Genomic DNA, 26,977 nt, shown 5'->3' with positions numbered 1-26,977 from the left:
GTCAGGGGTCCCTTTACCTTTACCTTTTAATCTGGTTTTCCGTTTATCGTTGGTTTTAACTATTCCTTTGAACATTGTAAAGAGCTGCTCATGGTAGATAGCTCCGTGGCTGAGAGCGTGGTGCTGATGATGCCAAAGTTGCAGGTTCGATTCCTGCATGGAACAGCTGCATTGCATGGACTTGGACCCCCCCCCCCCACTCTATGATTCTGAAACAGTCTGCATTGATCATGTTATTTGCTTTATTCTTGTTGTAAACCTCTTCCGAGGGTTGCTGGTTTCCTTTTACAATCGAGTGGTATAAAATTTTTATGCAATGACAATGAAATAAATAAACTGGGTATAAAATTGCTCGGCCCGTAACACCTACGAAAGGTATTGTCAGGCTCCTACTTTTGTTATAGTACAACTTCCTCCAGCTCCCACAACCACCATCCATTCCCAGTCCCTTCTTCTGCCCCGGCAAACCTCCCATCTATTCATCTATCTTCTCTCCTTATATCCTCTCCTCGAGACCCACTTTCCCATCCTCACAAACACCCCTTCCTCCTCCTTTCTCATTCCAGGATCCCCTCTGAAGCCTCTCTCTCTCTGCTCAAACAGAGATGGGGGGGTCACACCTGGTTTTTCCCCCCTCTGCGCAAATATCAAGTTATGTGTTCTATGCAGCGCACTAGAAATAAATGTGTCGCACTAATAGCAAAAGAGAAAAGGAGGCAAAAATAAAGAAATATCTCAGCCGAAGCTGGGCTCTTACTTAAGAGATCAAAAAGGGTCGGGACATGAGCAAGATTTCCTTCGCTATTTTTTTGCTTTCCGACTTGCTGTCCTCCCCGCTTCTTTCCACAACAACTCTTGATACATCAGACCAAAGGGTTTTATCTCAGCCTGTCCTCAAAAGGGAGCCCACCAGAGATTCGCAACGGGTACGGCATCTCCCCTGCATGCAAAAGGTCCTGGGTTCAAATTCTGGCATTTTCAAATTGGCTGCAAATGACCGCCTGTCTGAAACCCTGGAGTGCTGCTGCCATTGGTATACTGATAATATTGAGCTAGACAGGTCAAGGGCTGGACTCACGTTAAGGCAGCTCCTGTTGTTCCTCTGTAATTCACCAGTTTATTCAGAATCATGAGGACTGGAATCTTAGGGTTTGGTTTTGTTACATAAAAGACCTTAGTTCCGTGGTAGACCATCTGCTTTGCATTCAGACAGGTCCCAGGTTTGCTACTGGTTATCTCCAGGTAGGGCCGCAGGAGAATCCTGCCAGAAACCCCAGAGAGATGCTGCCGGTCAGTGTAGATACTACCAGGCTAGATGGACCAATGGACTGATTTGGTATAAATCGGCTACCCGTGTCCTACAAGCGAGGTGGGAAGCTATGGGTTGTTTCCCTTGCTACCGATCCCCAGCATGTGATATTCAGAGGTAGACTGCATCTGGAACTGGAGGTTCCATTTACCCACCACATTTAAGAGATGTCGATGGGCCAATCCTCCTCCAGGAATCTCTCCAGTCCTGTTTTCTAAGGTCGTCTAAGCCAGCGGAACGTTCCTTACAGTGGATGCTGTAAACGGACAGCAAAAAACACACCTTTGCTTCTCCAACCTGCACTTACTGCTGTTCAGCTTCACGGGGTGAAGCTTTTACAAACCTGAATGGTGTCATTTCCGCCCCAGCAGACCGCTTTGAGTGGCTGCCCTCCATCCCCAAAGCAACAGCTGCGTTTACACGACAAATCCAGTTTGAAACCAGTTTCACTTTAAAAAAACAAAAAAACCCTCCCTGAGAACTATAGTTTTTTTCCATAAGGGAGATGGATGCTGAAACTTTAAAACTGCAGCCGCACTAGCAGAAGTGCTAAAATTCCTGGGGAGGAAGCTGCTGGACTGGTTGTACTTTTTTGTGAACTACAAGAAAGAAAAAATTCTGCTGTGAACCTGAGTTTGTTGAGCCTTGCTCTAATTCTGCCTTGTGACTACCTCTAACTTGCTCGCCCTCAGGCTACCTTCTCGACTTATATATATGACACTACCTTCTCAACCCGTATATTTATAAGGAAACAGATAACTTACAAAAGCCACCTGACTCTCGCAGAATCCTCTCTCTCCCCGCACGAGGAAGCTGGGAAATAATATGTAGATCTTTCCCGCACTCCCCCCAGGGCTCAGAGAGGGGGTTCTCCCCCCACCCGCAAAACCAGCCCCCTTTCCTGGCTCCTTGCCCCCCTCTTCATCTAGGTATACTCAGCAGAACTTCCAGCCAACATGGGCAAGAGGTGATAAACCGCCGAGAGTAGCACTGGCCCCAGCCTTTGCCGAAGCTGATGCGGACGCTGTGGGCATCGTAGGGCCCATCGTGGTGGCCCTGCCAGCAGGCCAGGTTGCCGGCGCGGTCGTAGTCAAACACCTTGAGGGAGTAGCCGGAAAGGAGCTTGTAAACAGCTGGCCCGGAGCCGCCAGGAGGACCCAGGGTTGGGGAGCAGACAAAGACGGGGTGGTCGCTGCGGTTGTAAGCCCAGACGCCACTGCCTTCGCGGCTCAGGAGCAGGCCTTGCCCGATCTTGGCCCGGGCTCGCTGGACGGCTTGGCTACGGTTCCTGGAGCCCAGCTGGCCCAGGCAGAAGCCGTTGCCGGTTGGAAGGTCGGCGAAGATGTTGACGTGGTCGTCGTGGACGGAGAAGAGTCTTCCCACTCGAAGGCGGTATTCCCAGTAAGCCAGTTTGCACCAGTGGCCGTCTCTGAGGGAGCGCTGGGAGAGGCTGGTGTCTGCGGAGGGGTGGGGGGGAGAGAGAAAGGCATTCCCTTCAGAACTTTTAATTTTTATTATTAAATATTTTTATTGGTTTTCACAAAGCAAATCTCACATTTAACACGTTGAAATTTCGAAATCAAACAAGGTTCTCCCGAATCTTAGGACTTCCCTCCGTGGGTCCTTAGTAGTGTATCTAAATCAGCTGCATATTATAATTCCTCCACATTAAAGTCCTCCAAGAACTTTAAAAAAAAATTATCAGTTAACTAATGAAAAGCGCAAAGATAACAGAAAGAAGAACTTAGTGCAAATACCCCAGTTGCATATTCAATTTGCGTTGCCGTATTTTTAAAAAATGAAAACTTGAACATAAAAGTTTTTGCAAAATCTCCAAAGAAGAAGAATCTTGGACATAAAAGTTTTTGCGAAATCTCCAAAGAAGAAGATCGCCAAAATCTACACTTCTGACATGGGTTGCCATGCGTCCAGATTTTCCTGAACATTTAAGCAATTTCCGCCCAGATACCGTTTATGAGGGCCAAATCCTGGCTACATCCGGGAAATTCTGGACAAATGGCAGCCCAAGGATATTCCTACATTGCAGGGGGTGAGCTAGATGTCCCTAAGGGTCCCTTCCCACTCTCTAAAATAATAATAATAATAATAATAATAATAATAATAATAATAGTGTTGTAATTGACTTCTGACAAGTACACAGAGCGCGAACAAGACTGAGTGTATGGGGGGAGGGTGGCTCGTTTAATTTCACTGGACACAGGTGGTGTAGTGACAATAAAGGTTTATTATTATTATTTATTTATGATTCTGTGACTCATAAATTTAGATTATAAAGTGCCGCAGCCTGGAAGGACGAAAGTACAAAGATAAAGTGCAGCTGAAAAAGGTATCACAAAGCATTAACTCACACAAATAACGAAGATTTATAAAAAAATTAAAGTATTCTCCAACTGTGAGTTCCATCATTATTGAGAATCAAGGTTCCAACAGAGGTTTAAACAAGCTAAACATCTGCATAGACTGATGGCACTGAGTGAGTGAGCAGGCGCCTCAATTGGCATAGTGGTTTGAGTGTTGGACTAGGACAGCGGTCAGCAAACTACGGTCCCTGGGCAGGATCAGGCCCACCTGGGTCCTAATTTTGGCCCGCGCCGCGAAGCCGAGACTTCCGGCAATAGCAATGGGAGGAAGAGGCTGAGCGGCGGCGGCTCTGCCAATCAAACACCGCACCTGGTTTACCTCAGCAGCGTTTGATTGGCAGAGACGTCCCTGCGCCGTGCTGAGGTAAACCAGGTGCGGTGTTTGATTGACAGAGCCGCTGTCGCTCGGCCTCTTCCTCCTGCCCCCGATGCCACCCTGGTGCTCCTGTGGGCTAGAAAGCACAGTGGCGGTGGTGGCAGCGGCAGCAGCCCCTGGGAAGACTACTTGCCCCCCTCGCAGTGTGCATGTTGTTGTTTAGTCATTTAGTCGTGTCCGACTCCTTGTGACCCCCTGGACCAGAGCACGCCAGGCACTCCTGTCTTCCACTGCCTCCCGCAGTTTGGGCAAACTCATGCTGGTAGCTTCCAGAACACTGTCCAACAATCTTGCCCTCTGTCGTCCCCTTCTCCTTGTGCCCTCCATCCTTCCCAACATCAGGGTCTTTTCCAGGGAGTCTTCTCTTCTCATGAGGTGGCCAAAGTATTGGAGTCTCAGCTTCAGCATCTGTCCTTCCAGTGAGCACTCAGGGCTGATTTCCTTCAGAATGGAGAGGTTTGATCTTCTTGCAGTCCATGGGACTCTCAAGAGTCTCCTCCAGCTCCATAATTCAAAAGCATCCATTCTTCGGCGATCAGCCTTCTTGATGGTCCAGCTCTCACTTCCATACATCACTACTGGGAAAACCATAGCTTGAACTATACGGACCTTTGTTAGCAAGGTGATGTCTCTGCTTTTTAAGATGCTGTCTAGGTTTGTCATTGCTTTTCTCCGCAGTGTGCATAGGAATTCGTGTTATTTTAAAAAAAGTCCGGCCCTCTACAAGATGTGAGGGACAGTGGACAGCCCCCTGCGGAAAAAGTTTGCTGACCCCTGGACTAGGACCTGGGAGTGCAGGGTTCAAATCCCGACTCAGCCATGAAGTTCACCTTGGTTCAGTCACCATCTCTTAACCTAACCTACCTCACAGGGTCGTTGTGATGAGCAGAACCCAGTAGACCACTTTGAGCTTCTTGAAAGATAAAATTGGTGTATAAATGCAATAAACAAATAAAAATATTTCCATAAGAAATAAGATTAAACATATGAATGAGTCATTCAAGCTCTGCCTTTTGGATACTTTTCGTTTAGAAGATAATCTTTTTTAAGGAAGGGCAATTTGCCAAACCCTTAAATGCTAGCAATCCAGATGATTAAGATTAAAAGTCTTCCAGGATATTAGCCATGGAGCCCCTGGGCTGCTGTTAAGAGATGAGAAATAAGCTCTTTCCTTTCCAAATTCCGTTCCGTTCCCACATACAGCCTCAAAAAAAGCTAGGCGGAAACATGGAGAGATTTTTTTGTTAACAGCAAAACGCCGTATTCCAAAATTCATTTGAGAACTTTTAAGGAGAGCCCTGCAGGATCAGACCACAAAGATAAGGTGGGCATATGTGTGCCACAAAAAAACAACAATGAGGCAGAGATTTTCATGTGCCGGTGCATATGTACAGATGCAAAGATATAGATAATGATGCTGATTTAAAGTGAATTGTATTCTACTGGAGGAGTCTTTGAAGGGGAAAAGGCTGTGTGGCTCAGCGGTAGAACATCCAGTTTGCAAGTGTAAGGTCCTGAGTTCGATTCCTGACATCTCCAGGTAGGGCTGCGAATGTCGCCTGCCCAAAACTCTTGAAGAAGTCATTGCTGGTCCGTGCAGACCAGTGATTCTCAAAGGGTGTGGCAGGAGAGGATGGCAAATAGGAAGGGAAGATTCAAGGACCACCAATATTATATTCTGGGAATGAGTCATGTTCTGTATTGTTTCATACTTTCCACATGCCCCGTGGTCATATTATAATGTGGTTGTGTTCTTTGTTAAAAAATCAAGCACCGCTAGGAGTTGTATATTTTTGTTTTCCAATGCATTTCTTACCAATGAAAAAATCCGGTGAGGCGTGAGCATTTTTTACTCTGAAAGTGTGGCCCAAAGAAAAAAAGGTTGAGAACCACTGGTGTTGACTAGGGTTGCCATAAAATTGAAAATCCAGGCACAAAGTTGTTGAGGTTTTTTTTAGTTTTGCCCAAAGTGGTTGAGCTATTTTTAAGGAATTTGCCAAAATCTACACTTCCAAGATGGGTTGCCTTACTTCCAGATTTCCACCCGGATGCTGTTTATGATGGCCGAATCCTGGCTATGTCCAGGAAACCCTAGCAGACGGTACTGGGCTCGATGTGCAAGGCAGCTTCCTATTTAAGTCGCCTATTTATCCGGTGCTGAAGGAGACTCTTGAGAGTCCCATGGACTGCAAGAGGATCAAACCTCTCCATTCTGAAGGAAATCAGCCCTGAGGGCTCACTGGAAGGACAGATCCTGAAGCTGAGACTCCAATACTTTGGCCACCTCATGAGAAGAGAAGACTCCCTGGAAAAGACCCTGATGCTGGGAAAGATGGAGGGCACAAGGAGAAGGGGACGGCAGAGGACGAGATGGTTGGACAGTGTTCTCGAAACTACCAGCATGAGTTTGACCAAACTGCGGGAGGCAGTGGAAGACAGGAGTGTCTGGCGTGCTCTGGTCCAGGGGGTCACGAAGAGCTCCTAAACGACTAAACAACAACAACAATAATTTACCCAGATCCTTGAGGACTAGAATCTTCTAAGATAAAGTAATAGGTAGAGCTAGTGACCTTCTGCATCCATAGCAGACATCCTACCACTGAGTTATGGCCCTTTGGCCCCACTGCGGCAAGGCACAGCCCCCCAAAGCAAAAAAATAAGTTGTGTGTGTGTTTTTTTTAACTAGGGACTGATAGAATTAAACAAATAAGGAATGGACTGTTCCTCCTGGTCAAAGAGACTCCTGGGTTTCTGCTCAGACAAAGGCGCCCTGGGACAATGGGAGCGGGAAGTCCCACGAGGGCCAGCTGGGAGCGCTGAGAGGCGGCACGTAGGCCCCACGGTCTCTCGCTGGGGTCCCACATCTTTGGCTGGGACAGAGGAAAAGCCAGCCCAGGCGCCGAGAGCTTGCTCAGACGTGGCGGCGTGGCCGGGCGCCAGATCCCAGGCTGCATTGTACGTCAGGGCACATTGTCTGTGTCTCTGCGGGCTGCAACTTCCTCCTGGCCGCCGGGAACCAGAAATAACAGGGGCAGCCGTCTGTCGGTGTCCGTCCCTCGCTTTTTGAAAACTTTCTGCTCTGCAAAGCATCCAGGAAGGCCTCTGGGCTGGGCCGTTCCCTGCCTGCTTTTCATTCTCCTCGTAAGAGGGCAGCATAATCGGCGTGCCTGGGATCAGGACCTCTAACTGCAGGAGGGTTTTCAAACAGGGTTGGGGGCCACTATTCAGGATGGTTTTCCCAGTAGTGATGTATGGAAGTGAAAGCTGGACCATAAAGAAGGCTGATCGCCACAGAATTGATGCTTTTGAATTCTGGTGCGGGAGGAGACTCTGGAGAGTCCCATGGACTGCAAGAAGATCAAACCTCTCCATTCTGAAGGAAATCAGCCCTGAGTGCTCACTGGAAGGACAGATCCGGAAGCTGAGGCTCCAAGACTTTGGCCACCTCATGAGAAGAGAAGACTCCCTGGAAAAGACCCTGATGTTGGGAAGGAGGGAGGGCACAAGGAGAAGGGGACGACAGAGGGCGAGATGGTTGGACAGTGTTCTCAAAGCTACCAGAATGAGTCTGACCAAACTGCGGGAGGCAGTGGAAGACAGGAGTGCCTGGCGTGCTCTGGTCCATGGGGTCACGAAGAGGCGGACACGACTAAACAACAACAACAACATTCAGGGTGGTGCTGAGAGAGGCAGGTTTCAGTCCACACACGGCTAAAAATAAGAAGTGCACTCCTAGATCAGAGCAAAGTCCCGTCTAGCTCAGTCTCTCACATGCGTCTCAGAAGCCCACCGATGGGGCATAAAGTCAAGGACCTAAATATATTAATTTTGAGTATTTGCACCTCACTCCCCATCCAAAAAGGATGGAGTGACTTACTTACAGTCAAAGCAAGACAGTCCCTAGCTGCAGGCTTGCAATCTTTTTTTTAAAAAAAAAAACCAACAACACACAAGGAAAGAGGGACAGGGAGGGCAGAGGAAATACCAAACTCAAGCACTGATTTCAAAACTGTTGCCCTATAACGACCAAACGTGGGCACATTTCAGGGGCAGGTGGTGCCTGGTGGAGCTGGGCCTCCAGCAAAGCTGATGGAATAAACCTTCTGCTTCGTAACTCTCCCTCTGAGGCAGCCTGGTGCCCCAAGGAGACAGGAGGACATACCCTCCGACTGCCCTGACGAAAACGGGACATTCAGATTTTTCTTGCGAGAGGCGGCTAAAATGGCTGCCGCGATCTCGCATTATTTGGGGCTGCACTTTGGGGGGCACAGCAGCCCAAAGCGCGTGTTTAGAGGTGCTGCGCAAGTTCGCTGCCCCCCCCCCAAAGCACCTTTGGGCCGCTGTTTCCGGAAAAAGCCCTTTTGGGAGGGCTGCAATCTTGCATGGGTCATGAGACTTGCACAGTAGTACAGCCACAGAAGACTATGTCCTGGTTTCGGGCCTCTTCTTATTGGAAGAGATGGGTGCAGGGAGGCTGTATGGGGCTGGCCTGTCAGGGCAGAGCAGATGGGGGGGAGCTCTGCTTCCCTGTTCCCCTGTTCTGGAATGGCCGCCCCCGGAAGAGATGCCTGGAATTGAAGCTGGAATCTACCAGATGGAAAGCAGATGTTCTATCCCTTCAGGGAGTCTCAGCAACCTGGGAGTAACCGGCCCACAAACCAGATCAGAAGCTGGTTCCAATCCCTGCTGGGAAATTTTCTTCCCTTGCCGACAGCCTGGACACAGATTCAGCCATGCGCAGGATCAGACCCTCTCTCACACCTCCTTACCGAGGCTCCCGATTTCTCACCTTGCCATATTCTGTGGTTGTTGTTCAATGTGTTGGCGCACTTCAGAGGGGTTGCGAAAGGAGAGATCTTGCCGTAGGGGGGCAGGGGGGTCTCTAGAAAAGAAAATAATAATAATAAGGGAAGGCATGAGCCGCTTTTAAATCTTTTGGCTCATATCTTGAGGATTAGGGGGCAGCGGGTGGGTTAGGGATGCGTTTTGCTGCCATAAGGTAAGTCTTAAGCCCCAGCAAGACTGAATAACAGACAGGGATGGTGGGAGTTGAATACAGAAGAACATAAGAACATATTGAGAGCCAGTGTGGTGTAATGGTTAGAGGACCTGGGAGAGCAGGGTTCAAATCCCCACTCAGCCATGAAGCTCACTGGTTGTGACCCTGGAATGGCTGTCAACGTTCCCGTTTTTTAAGGGAAATTCCCTTATTCCAAATAGGATTCCTCGAAAGAAAAGGGAAAAGTTGACAGCTATGGACCCTGGGCCATTCACCATCTTTTAGCCTCAAAGGGTTGTTGTGAGGATGAAATGGGGAGGAGGAGAAAGTATGTACACCACTTTGAGATCGTTGGAAGATAAAGGTAGTAAATAATAATAATAATAATAATAATATCAGCAGCAGGCTGCTGGATCTGGCTGATGGCCCATCTAGTCCGGCATCCTGTTTTCACAGGATCTGACCAGATGCATCATGGGAAAGTCGCTAGCAGGGCCTGAATACAACAGCAATTCTCCCCTCCTGTGATTCGTAGCAACCGTTATTCAGAGGCAATGACAGTGGCAGGAGAACACAGACGTCCTGGGTATTAGCCATAGAGAGGCTTCACTTCCAATTTGTCCAATCCTCTTTTAAAGCCATCCAAATTGGTGGCTGTCTCACTGCCTCCAGTGGGAGAGAGTTCCACAGGTTTTTTTTAAATGTTTTTATTAACAATTTCAACATAACAGCATATCAAAACATATCATATTCATTATTTTCTCCCCTTTTTCCCCCCACCCCCCTCAAACCCTCCCTCCCCCTGAGGCTTCCCTCAGCCCCTCTCTCTGATTTCTCAGCACATATTATTCTCTGCATGTTATAAAATTACATGAATCCTTACATTATCTGTCTACCATGTTATCAATCAATCAATTTGTGTATGTTTATTCAAAACCTGCCAAGGATTCCAACTTGTTCTGTTGGTTTTTTAAGTGATTTGTAAAGAGTTCCCATTCTTCTTTAAAGTCACAGTTGTCCTTACCTCGCAGTTTGTATGTCAATTTAGCCATAGTTTAACTATGCATTGCGGGAAGGAGCACTTTGTTCAATGTGCCCCGGATCTCCTAGCGCTCAGCTTCACTGGAGGTCTACGCAGAGCAGGTTCGGCCCCCGGGGAAAATAGAACGGGGAGCCTGTGGCCCTCGTGAACTTTCTGGGCTCTCCCAACTCCTATCAGCTCCAGCCAGTATGCCCGATAGCCAAGGATGATGGGCGTTCTGGTCCACCAGATGCAGCCAGCATCGCCGGGGGCTGCTGGGAGTTGGAGTCCATCCCATTTGGGGGGGCCCCGGGCTCCCCATCCCTGCTTTCCACCTCTGCATGTGCATTTGGTCTGTGATCCCTGATTGGTTGGGACGTGTGTCTACGAGAGGGATGGGGGAAACCTGTGGCCCTTTGGCTGTTGCCCAACCACAACACCCACCATCCCTGGCCGTAGGCCAAGCTTCCGAGGGCTGATGGGAGTTGTAGTCCGCCAACACCTGGAGAGTCAAATGCTCCAAAACACTGCCTGCGTTCCTCACCAGGGACGGCGAGCCGGCTGAGATGATGCGGGTTGCAACAGTGGATGCCGCCCTCTCCGCCGGTGCTCTTGCAGAAGCTGAGGCGCTTGAGTTCGTGCGGGTGGCGCAGGTCGGGCCAGCGGAAGAGCCGGCACAGGAGGAGCGAGGCAGGGAGGCCCGGCTTGGAGCCTCGCGACTCCACCCAGACGCAGCCCGATTCGCCCGCCCCCCTGCTCTCCACCGCCCACAGCAGCAGCTCCAGCTCCTTCTCCTTGAGCTTCTTGAAGAGGGCCAGAGCCGCCGGCTTCAACGCCCCGTGGCTGTCGTCAGGGCCGGGCGTGACGCAGCGGTGCCTCCAAAGCCGTTGTGCCAAGCTGGCTCGCCGAGACCGGAACATGAGGCTTTATGGAGACATAACGACAAAATCAACATTATTAATTTTTTGCGCGCACGTTCAAAGCATCTCCTCAATCGCATCCCTGTAAAGTAGCCTGTTGGAAGTGCAAGGATCATTCAGTTTGTAATTTAAGGGTTAATTCTGTGAGTGTGGCAGTCACCTGACCAAGTGGTGGTGGAGGTGTTGCTTAGCAACCAGGCAAAGCATCATGATCTTTGCTGAGGTTTTTTTTTTGCGGGGGGGGGGGACGGGGACCAGAGGGAGGGCCTCCTCGGTAGTGGCACCCACCCTGTGAACGCCAATCAGATGTCAAACAGATAAATAATTGCACAACCTTCTGAAAACATCTGAAGGCAGTGCCATATTGAGAAGTTTTTAATGTGTGATGGTCTGTTGTGTTTCCGTATACCAGGCTTCCTCAACCTCGGCCCTCCAGATATTTTTGGCCTACAACTCCCATGATCCCTAGCTAGCAGGACCAGTGGTCAGGGATGATGGGAATTGTAGTATCAAAACATCTGGAGGGCCGAGGTTGAGGAAGCCTGCCGTATACAGTAGTACCTTGCTTCTCAAACGCCTTGGTTCCCAAACGCCGAAAACCCGGAAGTAAGTGTTCTGGTTTTCAAACGTTTTTCAGAAGCTGAACATCCAACACAGTTGGCGGCTATTGTTTCTGGGGCGCCTGCACCAATCAGAGGCTGTGTCTTGGTTTTCAAACAGTTCAGAAGTCAAAATGGACTTCTGGAACGGATTACGTTTGGCGCTTTTGTTTTTGCTATTTATTTTGTGTTTTTGTTTTTGAGGCTTTTTCGGTTAATTTGTTTTTGTGACTGTGTGGAACCCAGTTCAGCTACTGATTGATTGACTATGTGACTGCAGAAATGGATAAAAGCCCCCCATCAAAACAATGACTATCATCTACAATACTGTCTTATTTATTTTATAGTATAGTACATTGATTATGGGGGACGCAGGTGGCGCTGTGGGTTAAAGCCTCAGAGCCTAGGACTTGCCGATCGAAAGGTCGGCGGTTCGAATCCCTGTGGCGGGGTGCGCTCCCGCTGCTCGGTCCCAGCGCCTGCCAACCTAGCAGTTCGAAAGCACCTCCGGGTGCAAGTAGATAAATATGGACCGCTTACCAGCGGGAAGGTAAACGGCGTTTCCGTGTGCGGCTCTGGCTCGCCAGAGCAGCGATGTCACGCTGGCCACGTGACCCGGAAGTGTCTCCGGACAGCGCTGGCCCCTGGCCTCTTAAGTGAGATGGGCGCACAACCCCAGAGTCTGTCAAGACTGGCCCGTACGGGCAGGGGTACCTTTACCTTTACCTTTACATTGATTATTGCTTTCATTTTATGGTTTTGGAACGCTTCGGTTTTGGAACGGACTTCCAGAACGGATTAAGTTTGAGAACCAAGGTACCACTGAATAGGGAAGCTTTTAATGTGTGATGGTTTGTTGTGTTTCTGCATATTCTGTTGGAAGCCGCCCAGAGTGGCTGGGGCAACCCGGTCAGATGGGTGGCATAATAATAATAATCATCATCATCATCATCATCATCAGTGACAGAGCATTTGCTGTGTGTGCAGAAGTTCCCAGGCTCAGTTAGAGCTGGGAGAGACTTGGCTGCCCAAAAGAGCTGCTGCCAGCCAGTGTTGCCAGTATTGAGCTACATGGGCCAGTGGTCTGACTCAGTAGAAGGCAGAAATTTTTAACTATTCACAAACAGGCGAAAAGTCTGCCCCTTGAGAGATGAAAGAGATCTCCTTCTCTAGAGGCTGGAGAGTCATCTGTCAGAGAAGCCGCAATGGTATCAAGCAGCGAAGTGGACTAGATAATTTCTGAGACTTCCTCTGACTCTCAAATGCTCAAACGGTTCCTTCACATCTGTTGGAGACAGCTAGGCAGCTGGCTGAAAATCCCAGAGCCTGATTCCCTGCAAACAGCAGCCAGCCAGCGGCACAACAGCACAAAGCAACTAGTACCCATTATGCATTACAGCCCAGTGGCATAGCGTGGGTTGTCAGCACCCGGGGCAAGGCAAGTAATTTGCGCCCCCTAACCCCTAACCTGCCGCCGCTGCCAGCTTCTTCTTGCTGCTGCCTGGTCTGGTGTGGTTCTCTCCCGTGCTCAGCGCTGCGCTGGGCGGCCGCTGCACTGTCCCTCCCCCAGATAGTCCCTCGCTCTCTCCGCACGCGACCCGGCGGCTCGGATCGGATTCGCACAGCCAGCACTGCAGTGAGAGAGAGTGAGTGAGCCAGGTAGGGGCAAAGAACTGCGAGTGCGAGCGCGCCCCCCAGATGCTGCGCCCGGTGCGGCCGGCCCCCCCTGCACCCCCCACGCTGCGCCACTGTTACAGCCACATTCTAACCCACACGGACTTGTGCAAACAGAGGCACACAAATGGAAAATAAACCCTATGTATGTGACAACCGCAGCAAGAATTCTTTAAGCCCCAAAATGAAAAAGAAACCCCAGTACCAACGAAGGAAGAGCAGCAGATGAAGATGATGGACTTTGCAGAACTGGCGAAGCCAACAGGAAAAATCTGAAACCAGCACAATCAAGTATTGGGTATTCCAAAAGGATTGGAGTCAATTTATGCAATATTTGAAAGATTACTGTAAGCAATTAACATCACTAGCAGGGCTGTCTGATGACTTGCACTGAGAAATTTTCTATCTTTCTGTATTTATTTAAATTTTGAGACGTTCTGTCATAAGTCTGATTGGAATTGGAAAATGTATACAGTAAATTGCAATGATATAAAGGTTAATTTTGAAAGCCATGAGCTGTTGATAGGCTCTAAAGAGCCAGGGTGTTATTGTGGATAATGACGATGTGAATGTATAACGTTAAATGGAAAATAAATGAAAATTATATATAAAAAACGGGGTGGGGACCAACCACACTGACCCAACCAGGGGCCACATTCACAACCTACATTTAAAGCGCTGTGATAATACTGCTTTAAACAGCCACGGCTTCCCCCAAAGAATTCTGGGAACTGTAGTTAGTTAAGGGTGCTAAGAGTTGTTAGGAGACTCCTGTTTCCCTCACAGAGAACTATAGTTCCCAGAGGTTCCAATGAAGAGGGATTGACTGCTAAAACGCTCTGGGAATTGTGGTTTTCAGAGGGGACTGCAGGGGATGGGGGTCTCCGAAAAACCCTCAGCACCTTCCACACGCTACAGCTCCCAATATTATTTTAGAGAAGCTGTTAAGAGTGCTGAGAGGAGAACCCTCGTTCCCAGCACCCACCAGCTACGATTTCCACCACGGTTTAACTAACAATCCCTCTTCCCAGGGAATTCTGGGAATTGTAGCTCCGGGAGAGGAACAGGGGGTCTCCTTTCAACTCTCAGCACCCTTAACAAACTACAGCTCGCAGGATTCTTTGGGGGGAGAAGCCATGGCTGTTTATAGAGGCATCAAAGAGCGTTAAATCTCTGGTCAGCGGGGGCTCCTTCCCAGACCAGCCTCTGCCCTTGTCAACACATTACCACCAGTGCCGGATTTACCTATAAGCTAAACAAGCTATAGCTTAGGGGCCCCCTCTCTTGGGGGGCCCCCAAAAAATTAAAGGAAAAAACACCTGGATGTACATTTCCAAAATATAAGATAGAAACAAATAAAACAAAACCTACAATTATTATTTCATGTTATAGCAAGTTTCTAGAGACTAGATTATGAATCTTTGTAAACTGTTTCGAAAGGAACTTTCGTGATTGCCAAATGCCAATCAAAGTGTTTGCATTATTAAGTTTGTGATGAATAAAAAATAATTTTAAGTTAGAGCTTAATAATTATTTCTCTTTTAATATACTTCTTCTTAATGGTATTTCACTATTAATATACTTCTTCTTAACTGTGTTTCAGTTCAACATTTACTTTGAAAAAAATACATATTTTCTTATGTGCCAAAGGCTTTAAATACCTATTAAGTCCATAAATTACCAGGTAGCATATATTCAACACAGAGGGAAAAAAACAGCGACAATTTGTTGTTGACAAAGGACAGCTGGACATATAAAGGGCCCCATTACCTTCAGTAGCTCAGGGCCTCATCAAACCTAAATCCGGCCCTGGTTAGCAAATTATCACCCGTGCGCCCCGCGCAAGCGACAGTGCACGCGCGGCGGGCATCTAATATGTTAATACACCCGCCCCCCGGTACCCAGCAGCAGCAAGCAGGTTCCCTAACTGCCCGGCGAGTTAGAGACGCCTGTCCAAAAGCGAGATAGGGCGGAACACACTCACTGTGAAGGCAAAGAGCGGCTGGACACACCACTGGGTGCAGCCCCCGCCAGGAGACCAGGACGGCTCAACCCACAGACTTCCTGGCAAGCTCTTTTCTTGCGGGCTGTTCCCTCCCCAGGCTTCCTCCGTCCAGCCTCTCTCTCGCTCTCTCTGCGTGGGAGGCAGCAAGCAGGGGGAGGAAACGGGGCGTCAGTGGGGTGGGGGTGGGGGGAGAGCTTGGGAACAAAAACCTTGGTCTGGAGGGATCTCTGCCAGGGCAAGTCATGCCAATGGCAGCAGGCAGCTGCCAGGGTTGACCTGAAGGTTTTCTCGGTGCCAGGGATGTGGGGGGGGGGGGAAGGTTGTTGTTGTTTAGTCGTCTCCGCCTCTTCGTGACCCCCTGGACCAGAGCGCGCCAGGCACTCCTGTCTTCCACTGCCTCCCGCAGTTTGGTCAAACTCATGCTGGTAGCTTCGAGAACACTGTCCAACCATCTCGTCCTCTGTCGTCCCCTTCTCCTTGTGCCCTCCCTCTTTCCCAACATCAGGGTCTTTTCCAGGGAGTCTTCTCTTCTCATGAGGTGGCCAAAGTATTGGAGTCTCAGCTTCAGGATCTGTCCTTCCAGTGAGCACTCAGGGCAGATTTCCTTAAGAATGGAGAGGTTTGATCTTCTTGCAGTCCATGGGACTCTCAAGAGTCTCCTCCAGCACCATAATTCAAAAGCATCCATTCTTTGGCGATCAGCCTTCTTTATGGTCCAGCTCTCACTTCCATACATCACTACTGGGAAAACCATAGCTGTAACTATACGGACCTTTGTTGGCAAGGTGATGTCTCTGCTTTTTAAGATGCTGTCTAGGTTTGTCGTTGCTTTTCTCCCAAGAAGCAGGCGTATTTTAATTTTGTGACTGCTGTCACCATCTGCAGTGATCATGGAGCCCAAGAAAGTAAAATCTCTCACTGCCTCCATTTCTTCCCCTTCTATTTGCCAGGAGGTGATGGGACCAGTGGCCATGATCTTAGTTTTTAGTTTTATCAAACATTAAAAACATCTCTATACCAGGCTGCTTTCAGATGACCTAAATGTCATTTAGTTATTTATCTGTTTGACATTTATCTGGGCAATCCACAGAGAGGGTGCCACTACCGAGAAGGCCCTCTGCCTGGTTCCCTGTTAACTTCACTTCTCGTAGGGAGGGAACCGCCAGAAGGCCCTCGGAGCTGGACCTCTGTGTCCGGGCTGAACGATGGGGGTGGAGACGCTCCTTCAGGTATACTGGACCGAGGCCGTTTAGGGTTTTAAAGGTCAGCACCAATACATTGAATTTCACTCAGAAACATACAGGGGGCCAATGTAGGTCTTTCAGGACTGGTTTTATATGGTCCCAGCATCCACTCCCAGTCACCAGTTCAGAAATGGGGGGCAGCAGTGGAACACAGGCCGAGATTAAACCCTCCATCGGTCTGGCACCTGCTATAGCAGCATAGTAGGGAAAGGAGGAAGAAAAAAAAATCTGGCAATTGTTCAGCAGCGGAAAAAGGCTGCCCCTTTAGGGATGGAGGGCGTCCAAGACTGATGGCTCAGAACTGGCTATCTCTTACACTTCCTCCTTCAATTTTCCAGGGAGATAAGCGAGATTTGACTGGCGCCCGGGGCTGCCCCCATCCTCTTTGAGCAGGCAGCTCCAGAGATTTGGGGGATGGGTGGTGACAAACCCGTGAGTTCCCCCCACTATCCTCAACCACCCCCCTCCATGGTCAAAGGGGTGCCCTTGTCACAATTAAAATGCATCTTGCATTTTTTAAAACATGGTTTTTAGCAAGTTGGCCACCCTAATAAAGCAGTAGCTCTCAGGCTAACTTGTGTACTTGGCTACCTAGTAAATTACGGTAGCATTATTTGGCGCTCTTTATGCATTCGCAGAGAATGCCATTATCATTTTGTGTGTATCAAACCTCCTTATCCTTATCCTTTGAAAAGTTGTGTGTTTTGTACACACCCCATACAGTTAAATCACATCCCGTTGCCCAAGAACCCTGGGAACTGTAGCTTACCCCTTCACAGAATTACATCTTCCAGCATGCTATGGTTCCCAGAATTTGTTTTGCCTTGTGCGCACGCTTTAAATATATATTGTGTACAGTGGTACCTCTGGTTACGTACTTAATTTCTTCTGGAGGTCCGTTCTTAACCTGAAACTGTTCTTAACCTGAAGCACCACTTTAGGTTACGGGGCCTCTTGCTGCACCGCCGCGCGATTTCTGTTCTCATCCTGAAGTAAAGTTCTTAATCTGAGGTACTATTTCTGGGTTAGCGGAGTCTGTAACCTGAAGCGTCTGTAACCTGAAGCGTATGTAACCCGAGGTACCACTATATGCAGTTTTAGTCTGGGAAGGCCCTCTGCCCCAAGCACGTGGCGTTCCTCAGAGAATCCCGGGAACTATAGTTTGCGAAGGGTGCTGGGGACTGTAGCTCTGTGAGGGTTAAAACTACAGTTCAACAGAGCAGGAGGATGTGCTTTGAACCTGCTTTAAAGCAGGGTGTTTATGGAATCCCACATCTGCAAGAGAGGCCGGGAACAGCGCTTTGCAAGTCTGGCCCAGGGAGGGGCTGCCAAGTCATACCATCACAGAACAGACGGTTGGCACCGGTTGGCACCGCCGGACCCCGCAGAGGCAAAGAGATGTGGAGCCCCGGTTCCTACAGGGGAGTTCCCCGGAGGGGCCGGCTGCATTCTTCGCCAGATTTCAGGCCTGTCCAGGCTGTGACCTTTGCAGAGAGCTCCAGCGAGTCTGGGATTTTGCAGAGAGAGAGGATCTTATCAAGAGAAGCAGGAAACGGCCTGGAGCTGAGCTGGAGACAAGCAGGCAGGGCTAGCCGGTGTCAGGAATGGGGAAGTGGCGACCGAAAGGGGAAGAGGAGGAGGGGAGGAGAGAATAATGCAAGAACCCAGCAGCGAACGCTGGAGGGCTTGGGGCAGGGAAGCGTAGCGTTGGAAGGAAGGGGCGCCGAGGGTCATCTAGTCCAACCCGCTGCAATGCAGGAATCTCAGCATCCATAACACTCTTCAGAAATTGGGTTTTGCCCCTCAAGCCCTTCTAAGTCTGGGCTTGGGCCAAGCAAAAGCAACGGTTAGGCAAAGAATTATAGACACCGAGAGACAACAGGACTGCTTAAGGTGCCCCGACTACAAAATTGTAGAAATTGAGAGATATATAGCTGCACCAGCAGCATATCTCTTTTTTTCTTGTATCCAGAAATGCAAGAAGGGCTTTTACACTTGCCAGAAGCTCGGCTCTGCCCTCACCAGTCTTGGAAGGGTCCATTTAAAAAGTCCCAGAGAATTTGCACCTGTCCATCGGGGAATATGGGGACGTGGCTGGCGCTGTGGGTTAAACCACAGAGCCTAGGGCTTGCTGATCAGAAGCTCAGCTGTTTGAATCCCTGTGACGGGGTGAGCTCCCGTTGCTCGGTCCCTGCTCCTGCCAACCTAGCAGTTCGAAAGCACGTCAAAGTGCAAGTAGATAAATAGGTACCACTCCAGCAGGAAGGTAATCGGCGTTTCCATGCGCTGCTCTGGTTCGCCAGAAGCGGCTTAGTCATGCTGGCCACATGACCTGGAAGCTGTACGCTGGCTCCCTCGGCCAGTAAAGCGAGATGAGCGCCACAACCCCAGAGTCAGTCACAACTGGACCTAATGGTCAGGGGTCCCCTTTACCGCCCTATACCTGGGGGTCTCAGGGCGATTCACAGATCCACCCCAGCCCACTCATTAAGTGGTTGCCTTGTCCCTCCTTGAAAAAAAATGCACAGAGCTCACGGATAAAGTCGGAAGAGTGATGTTCTATGCCACATCCACTTTGAGTGCCATGTGCTCTCCAAGACTCAGATTAAGTCTACTGGATCCACATTTCAACCAGATCACTTAGAAAAGCAAAAGTTTGAGTGTGCACACTTTTTTTTTGTCTTTTGGGGGAGGGCTGATCTGGGGAGGGAGAGAAGTGCCCAAAAGGGATTGTGCCCAAAAGGCAACATGCTCAGAAATCGAAATCTGCTCACGGCCCTATAATGCTTGGTGACCTCAGTCTTGCAATGTCATGAATCACCACCCTGCAGTAATTATTTAAACCACAGAGCCTAGGACTTGCTGATCAGAAGGTCGGCGGTTCGAATCCTCATGACGGGGTGAGCTCCCGTTGCTCGGTCCCTGCTCCTGCCAACCTAGCAGTTCAAAAGCACGTCAAAGTGCAAGTAGATAAATAGGTACCGCTCTGGCGGGAAGGTAAACGGCGTTTCCGTGCGCTGCTCTGGTTCGCCAGAAGTTCACCTGGAAGTTGTAGACCGGCTCCCTCGGCCAATAAAGCAAGATGAGCGCTGCAACCCTAGAGTCGGCCATGACTGGACCTAATGGACAGGGGTCCCTTTATTAACATTAACTTGGCAGATCAGACCAATAATCCATCTATCCTAATATCCTGTTTCCAGCTGTGGCCAGGCAGATCCTGTTGGGAAGCTTACACAGGTTACGTAATAATAATAATAAATAAAAATAAAAATAAAAATTTCCCCAACCACTCTGGGCGGCTTCCAACAAAATATTAAAAATGCAATGAAACATCCAACATTAAAAACTTCCCTAAACAGGGCTGCCTTCAGATGTCTTCTAAAAGTCAGGTAGTTGTTTATTTCCTTGACATCTGATGGGATGGCGTTCCACAGGGTGGGCGCCACTACCAAGAAGGCCCTCTGCCTGGTTCCCTGTAATTTCTCTTCTCACAGTGAGGGAATTGCCAGAAGGCCCTCGCACTGGACCTTAGTGTTATGAAGATGTTGGGCATTAACTGTTGTTTGTTCTTACCACCATTCAGAGATAGACTGTTTCCCAACATGGCAGTTCCATTTTGATCTCATGGTTTATCATCATCGATAGGCTTATCCTTCTCTGCTAACGTACCTAACGCTTCTTTAAAAGCCATCTGAGGTAGTTTCGATCATTGCCACTTCTTGTGGCAGGGAGTTCTGCAAGTTCGTTGTGTGAAGAAGTGCTGATCTGATGAAAATATAGCCAGTGTTCAAAGATACTTTATTAGCTTTTCAGGCTACATGAGTGTTTATTAGAGACAGAGGAAGGGCTGAACCAGGAAGCTGGAGGGGTTGGTAGGCACACAAGGAATGGGGCAGGAGGCGTATTCAAATTGCATCTTTCCCCTCTTGGGTACTCTGGAAACTCGCTTGGAGAACATGGGAAAAGTCAGTCCGCCCAATCCCAGGGCACAACCAACTCCATTCTGATTGCAAGAAGCCAACTTTGCAAACTGCGTAGCCCCAGGAACCCACTGGTACAGAGAGGCAATATAATTGTTATGTACTGAAGTTCTCACCCTGGGCCAGCAGGGGGATACTGTAGATAGTTATGCAAATGAAGGCTCAAAAGTGCCGTTCAGTGATTGGATAGTTTTAGAAAGTTGCTACAGTAACGTGGTACTGGAGCTATATATAAGCAGGCTGGTTGAGCCCTTCTGTTCTGTTCTGGCCTCTGAATAAACAAGAGCTGTTTGAAGAATCGCTGTGTCGTCTGATATGTTCACCCACAACTTAACACGAATGCCCTTGTGTATCTGGATCAGAAACAACACAACCCTCTCTAAAAATCAGATTCAGTCTATAATCACCGCAAACACAGACCACTTCAAAATGCTACTGTGCATGATGGTTTTATTGCAGGGGGCGGGGTCGCATGAATCTCCCCTGTCCCATAAAAATCAAAACAAAACCCCCTGCATGAAGAAAGCCAGCACCTCAGGGGCAAGAGGTCTGATCACCCCTTTGGCTTGGCACACTATGTTTCTACATGCAGGGAATTTTGCTTTAATATGGTTCATGTGTATGTGAGAAGCACTAAAACAGGCTGAAGTCATCGTGAGAACATGCAAGGTAGAATGAGGCTCTCCTGGCTCTTCTAAGCTGTGTTGAAGAGGGCATTTCAGCTGCCTCCCCTCCAATCCTCACCATGCAAAACCACCAGCAGCAGCGGCTGAAATTCCCTCTGCCCCAGGAGCCCTGTTTTCCTAGGCATAGGATAGAGGACGTCTCCAGAAGTTGTCAGACTCCAACTTTCAGCATGGCTCATGGAAGATGGGAGTTGTAGTCCCAGCCACTTTCCCACCCTGTCCTAGACCCATGTCCCAACCAATCAGGGAACACATCTCAAATGCACTTACTTAATCTCCAGCATTAATTGTTGTGTTTTATTTTGTTTTTAAGTTTGTAATCATTCATCTTGTTTTTATTATTGCTTGTAAGCCGCTCTGAGCCCGGCCTTGGCTGGGGAGGGCGGGGTATAAATAAAAAATTATTATTATTATTATTATTATTATTATTATTATGCGGGAAAGGAGGGGGAACTGGCTTTTTCCAGCTGGTCTTGGACTCCATCTCCCATCAGCCCCAACCCAGCACAGCCTATGGTTCGGGAAAGCTGGGAATTGTAGTCCAGCCACATCTGGAGGGCTGTAGGTTTCCTATCTGTGGCTTAAGGTCTCCCTAAGCTGCAGTGGTGGAATTCCAGGACAATGTACGTTGTTTTCCCCCTTTGAATGAGCCAGCCGGATACAGGCTGGGAGTCTGTATATCTTTGTTTGGAGTCTTCTATTTCTGTTGAGTCGTCCGCAGCCCGGCAGCTGACGGAAATCCAGCGCAGACACCGGCTTTTTTTGTCTCTCTCCTTTTCCCAGAGCCAAGCCGTCGTTTATCCTCATCACTCTCGGAGAACTGGGTTATATCGGTGGTTGGGTGTTGCTGGTTTATTTCATTTTGGTCCTGTTTACATCTCAGGAGCCTGAAACAGAATAGAAGTTCAGTCGAAGGGGGGAGGGAACTATCCTGCCCTAAACTCCTGTTCCTCTGATCAGTCGGTTCCTGGTGAGCAAAACCCAGCAGGGTTCACTGGTTGCCTATACTCTAGCCCAGGCATAGGCAAACTCCAGCCCTCCCAAAGTTTGGGACTACAATTCCCATCATCCCTAGCTAACAGGACCAGTGGTCAGGGATGGTGGGAATTGTAGTCCCAAACATCGGGAGGGCCGGAGTTTGCCTATGCCTGTTCTAGCCTGTCATTGGTTAGCCTGCTTGGTTTATTATTTATTCGGGAAGCTGGCTTCTCCAGCAAAAACTTTCCTAGTCTCAAACTCCTGCTCTTCTCACTCATATGTGTGTGTGTTTTATTGCTGTGCACACCCCCTTTCCTGGAGCAGACAGAAGTTTAGGAGGCAGCACTACTAAGCTTCTTTTCTTTGGATGAGACAGTCAGGGAGCCTTAAAGTGTCCCTGTGGCATTTGCTCTATTTACAAATATACAAGTAGAACACAGCCAGCATAGCTCAGTCAGTACAGATGAGAGCCAGTGTGGTGTAGTGGTTAAGAGCGGTAGTCTCGTAATCTGGGGAACCGGGTTCGCTTCCCCGCTCCTCCACATGCAGCTGCTGGGTGACCTTGGGCCAGTCACACTTCTCTGAAGTCTCTCAGCCCCACTCACCTCACAGAGTGCTTGTTGTGGGGGAGGAAGGGAAAGGAGAATGTTAGCCGCTTTGAGACTCCTTAAAGGGAGTGAAAGGCAGGATATCAAATCCAAACTCTTCTTCTTCTACAGCGTGAGACTCTTAATCCCATGGCTGTGGGTTCGAGCCCCATGTGGGGCAAAAGATTTCTGCATTGCAGGCGTTTGGACTAGTGGTCCATTCCAACTCCACGATTCTATGATCTATATCAGGGATCAGCAAAGTTTTTCAGCAGGGGGCCGGTCCACTGTCCCTCAGACCTTGTGGGGGGCCGGACTATATTTTGAAAAAAATAAATAAAAATTCCTATGCCACACAAATAACCCAGAGATGCATTTTAAATAAAAGGACACATTCTACTCATGTAAAAACATGCTGATTCCCAGACCGTCTGCATACCGGATTGAGAAGGTGATTGGGCTGGATCCGGCCCCCGGGCCTTACTTTGCCTACTCATGATCTGTATCATCATTTGATGCTGGTGACCCCAGTTTTACAAGGGTTTGAGTGCTGGACCAGGACCAGGAAGAGACCTGGGTTCAAATTCCCACTCAACCATGCTGCTGACCGGGTGACCTTGGGCCACTCACTGCCTCTCAGCCTAGCCTACCTCACAGGGTTGTTGTGGGGATTAAATGAGGAGGAGAACCATCAACAGACTTTGAGCTCCTTAGAGGAAAAGGAGGGATATAAATGTAGGAAATTATTATTATCAGTAGTAGTAAAACGATAAAGGACCCCTGACAGTTAAGTCCAGTCACCGATGACTCTGGGGTTGTGGCGCTCATCTTGCTTTACAGGCTGAGGGAGCCGGCATTTGTCCACAGTTTTTCTGGGTCATGTGGCCAGCATGACTAAGCCGCTTCTGGCAAAACCAGAGCAGCGCACGGAAACGGCGTTTACCTTCCTGCCGGAGTGGTACCTATTTATCTACTTGCACTTTTTGGTGTGCTTTTGAACTGCTAGGTTGGCAGGAGCTGGGGCAGAGCAATGGGAGCTCACCCCGTCACACAGAACTGAACCGCTGACCTTCGGATCGGCAAATCCAAGAGGTTCAGTGATTTAGACCACAGCGCCACCCGCGTCCCAGATCAGTAGTAGTATTAAATCATAATTGTCTGTTATTACATAGTAGTAGTAGTGTTTTGATTTCCTACTCGCCATTTACCTTAAGGTCCCAGGGCCTGTTACAGCCATTTAAAAGACCACATTAAAAAGTTGCTGTTGGATCACAACTCCCATCATTCAGAACAATTGGTTAAGCTGGCAGGGAATGATGGGAGTTGTAGTCTCACATCATCTGGAGGGTGCATCAGGCTGAAGAAGAGCAAAGTGGTTGGTAACTGGAAGGATCTCTGCCTGAGATGCTGGAGAGCTGCTGCCAGTCAGAGTGGACATCACTGGTGAGATGGATGTATAGCCAGACCTGGCAGAGAGCAGCTTTTTATATTACGCAGAAGCAGCCTTGTTAAACTAGATCTCCCACCCAAATGTGCATTACAGCATGGCAAATAGTTATCCACTTTTGCGGTCCCAGGCAGGCAGTAAAAAAAAAACACCAGCACGCTTATGATCAGTCCCTTCCTTAAACTGGTTCCCTCCGGATCTTTTGGACTACGATTCCCATCATGGCAAATGACAATGGATGATGGAAGTTGTAGTCTAGGTTGGTCAAAGCAGCATTAGGCAATTGAGAAGCGTAATAAACAAACAAAAATAAACTTACGTGGTATGGTGGCTTACAACGTAGCAGCCAGGAGGAATCCTCAAGATCTGGATAACCTGGGGCAAAGGCTCGCCCGGAAGGGTAAGGTGGCGCAGGAGCCTGGCAGCTGAGCATGGCGCAACCCACAAGGCCAGGCACCCATGGGAGACAGAAACCCTTCAGTCCAGAATCTCCTTCAGGCACCAGCAGCAGAGGAGGACGTACACACATTCGCGGAGAGCTTGCAGGGCCCAGTAACCCAGACTGACCACATTCCCGCTTTTGTAGTAGGGGAGGGCAAGCAGTCGTGCGGCCCTTGGGCGGCCAAAGTAGGGGCCCGTGAGGGCCGCCAAGACCCACGGACGTGGGGCTGCAAACCTCTGCAAAGGAAGATGCATGGTCAACTCTGGGGAGGCTGGCTCAGAGCTGGCTTTTAGCAGGCCGACGCTGTCCTTTTGTGCAAATCGCTGGAAACTTCTCAGTTATCCGAGAGGTCACAAGGCCGCTTTCGGTGCTGCTGAGGCCTGGCCCTCGCTAGCTAGCCTAATGCCAGAACAGTCCCCTCTCTTGTCACATGTGGAGAGAAACCCCCCACCCGGAAACCCTTTTCAAACCACAAGGGCATCTCAGTGTCACAGAATCCTACGTTCTAGTGCTGGAAAAGCCCCATCACCAATTCTTTCAAATAGGGTTGTTTTTGCAGGTTTTGCAGGCGCAATCAGTGCTTGTTAGAAAAGCGGCCTGTAATTCAACAGGTGACCTACGCTTCCTTCCCGTCATGAGAAAGCCACTGGTTTGAGGTCTGTGGTGTGGAGGGAGTCGTGTGCGCAGCGCAAGCTGTTAGCCACAATGCAGGTGTGATGCGGGAGAATGCACCACCAAAATGTTATTTTTTTTAACATTATAGACAGCTGAGGGGCTAGGCAGGGCGGTTTCGATCTAAGCAGGGGCACAAAAGGCCACTTTTATCTGCTTTCACAACCTACATTGTTCCACCCTACTGAAATTGATGCCAATCCCGAAGTGGGGGCAGATCCTTTTTGTGCCCATTCTCCCTACTCGCAAGGATATTAACAACAGTAGAGTCAACATCTGGCAGCCTTGAGCTGCTGAGGTCCCAACGCCTGATGTTCCCCCATAAATTCATTTTCAACTTTGACCCACCCTTTTAACTTCCCATAGTCCTTGGCGTTCTGTAACACTGGGGCATTATGGGTAATTAAAAAGGCTGCCCTGAACTAGGGCTGGGCAGAACGGTCAGTTTCAGCACCAGCTCTCTGCTTCTTGATTTTCCAATATTCAGTCCTCCACATCAGCCTGCAAATCTGTTTTTAAAAGTCCTCATAAAAATAAATCCATGCTCTAGTGCAAATTTCTCCCACTATACATATCTTTCTGTGCAAAAGTTTCCCCTGACAGAATGCATTTCGGTATGTCATTTTCACTAATGGGTGCATTGCTATCCACATTTTAGCCAAATATTTGTGTTGCTGTATGTAAGGTATGTAAAGGATCCCTGGACGGTTAAATCCAGTCAAAGGCGACTATGGGGTTGTGACACTCATCTCGCTTTCAGGCCGAGGGAGCCGGTGTTTGTCCACAGACAGCTTTCCGGGTCATGTGGCCAGCATGACTAAACCGCTTCTGGCGCACGGATAACTGTGACAAGTGCCAGAGTGCACGGAAACCTTCCCGCTGCAGCGGTACCTGTTTATCTACTCCCACTGGTGTGCTTTTGAACTGCTCGGTTGGCAGGAGCTGGGACTGAGCAACGGGAACTCGCTCCATCACAGGGAATCGAACCACCGACCTTCCGATCGGCAAGACCAAGAAGCTCAGTGGTTTAGACCACAGCGCCACCTGCTCCCCTTTACCTTCCCTTCCCTTGCTCTTTCTATTGTTGGCCTAAGAACTGCAATGCAAAATTCAGAGAAGTGTGCATTTCAGTTCCCTTATTGTTTCACAGTGGCGTAGCGTGGGGGGTGCCGGCCGCACCGGGCGCAAATCCACGGGTTAGGGGGCGCAATCCACAGGTTAGGGGGCGCAATCCACAGGCTAGGGGGCACAAATTACTTGCCTTGCCCCGGGTGCTGACAACCCACGCTACGCCACTGTTGTTTCAGGAGGTGTGAAGCAGCCATATGAGCTGAGTTGCATTTCTTCCCTGTCCCTAAGCCCCACTCGGCTCGCTTGACAGAGGAGGGGGTGAATCAGAGGACCTTTTCCCCATGGCATCCTCAAAACTGGACCCAGCTTTGTTGGAATAGCTTCTAGAGTGAATTTTGATCAAACAGGTTTGAAAAACAGACTTGAGCCCCATTCATACCAGACATTAGAAGCAGTATCCTATCACTTTAAACTGATAGCATTCTGGGAGCCAGCATGGCCAATGGTCGGGGCTGATGTGAGCTGTGGTTCAGCAACCTCAAGATGGCGCCAGGCTCCCTGCCCCTGATATGGCAAATTTGGGGGT

At 49.1% G+C, this 26,977-nt stretch overlaps 1 protein-coding gene across 1 annotated transcript; it reads right to left on the bottom strand.

Moving 5' to 3' along the window:
- Window positions 1–220: 220 nt before the first annotated feature.
- Window positions 221–15,390, bottom strand: LOC310833420 (mothers against decapentaplegic homolog 6-like). The gene is made up of 4 exons (XM_083716155.1): window positions 15,264–15,390; window positions 10,631–11,010; window positions 8,856–8,948; window positions 221–2,766 (listed from the first exon to the last, which is right to left on the bottom strand). Exons 2-4 carry the CDS (start codon window positions 11,004–11,006, stop codon window positions 2,231–2,233), a joined length of 1,005 nt encoding a protein of 334 aa, XP_083572281.1. The 5' UTR covers window positions 11,007–11,010; window positions 15,264–15,390; the 3' UTR covers window positions 221–2,230.
- Window positions 15,391–26,977: the final 11,587 nt, after the last annotated feature.

This window comes from Podarcis gaigeae, assembly GCF_964106915.1.
Source record: "Podarcis gaigeae genome assembly, chromosome: 16".
Lineage (NCBI taxonomy): Eukaryota > Metazoa > Chordata > Lepidosauria > Squamata > Lacertidae > Podarcis > Podarcis gaigeae.
Note: the sequence above shows the minus strand (reverse complement) of the source record. Positions and strands in the feature narration are given on the sequence as shown.

Bases quoted from the DNA above. Each gene is read 5' to 3' on its own strand.
- LOC310833420 (XM_083716155.1), bottom strand. From the start codon at position 11,006: ATGTTCCGGTCTCGGCGAGCCAGCTTGGCACAACGGCTTTGGAGGCAC. The intron at 8,949-10,630 runs GTGAGGAACGCA...TTTCTTTTCTAG, and splicing joins CAGCCGGCTCGCCGTCCCTG to AGACCCCCCTGCCCCCCTAC. The intron at 2,767-8,855 runs GTGAGAAATCGG...ACCCCTCCGCAG, and splicing joins CAACCACAGAATATGGCAAG to ACACCAGCCTCTCCCAGCGC.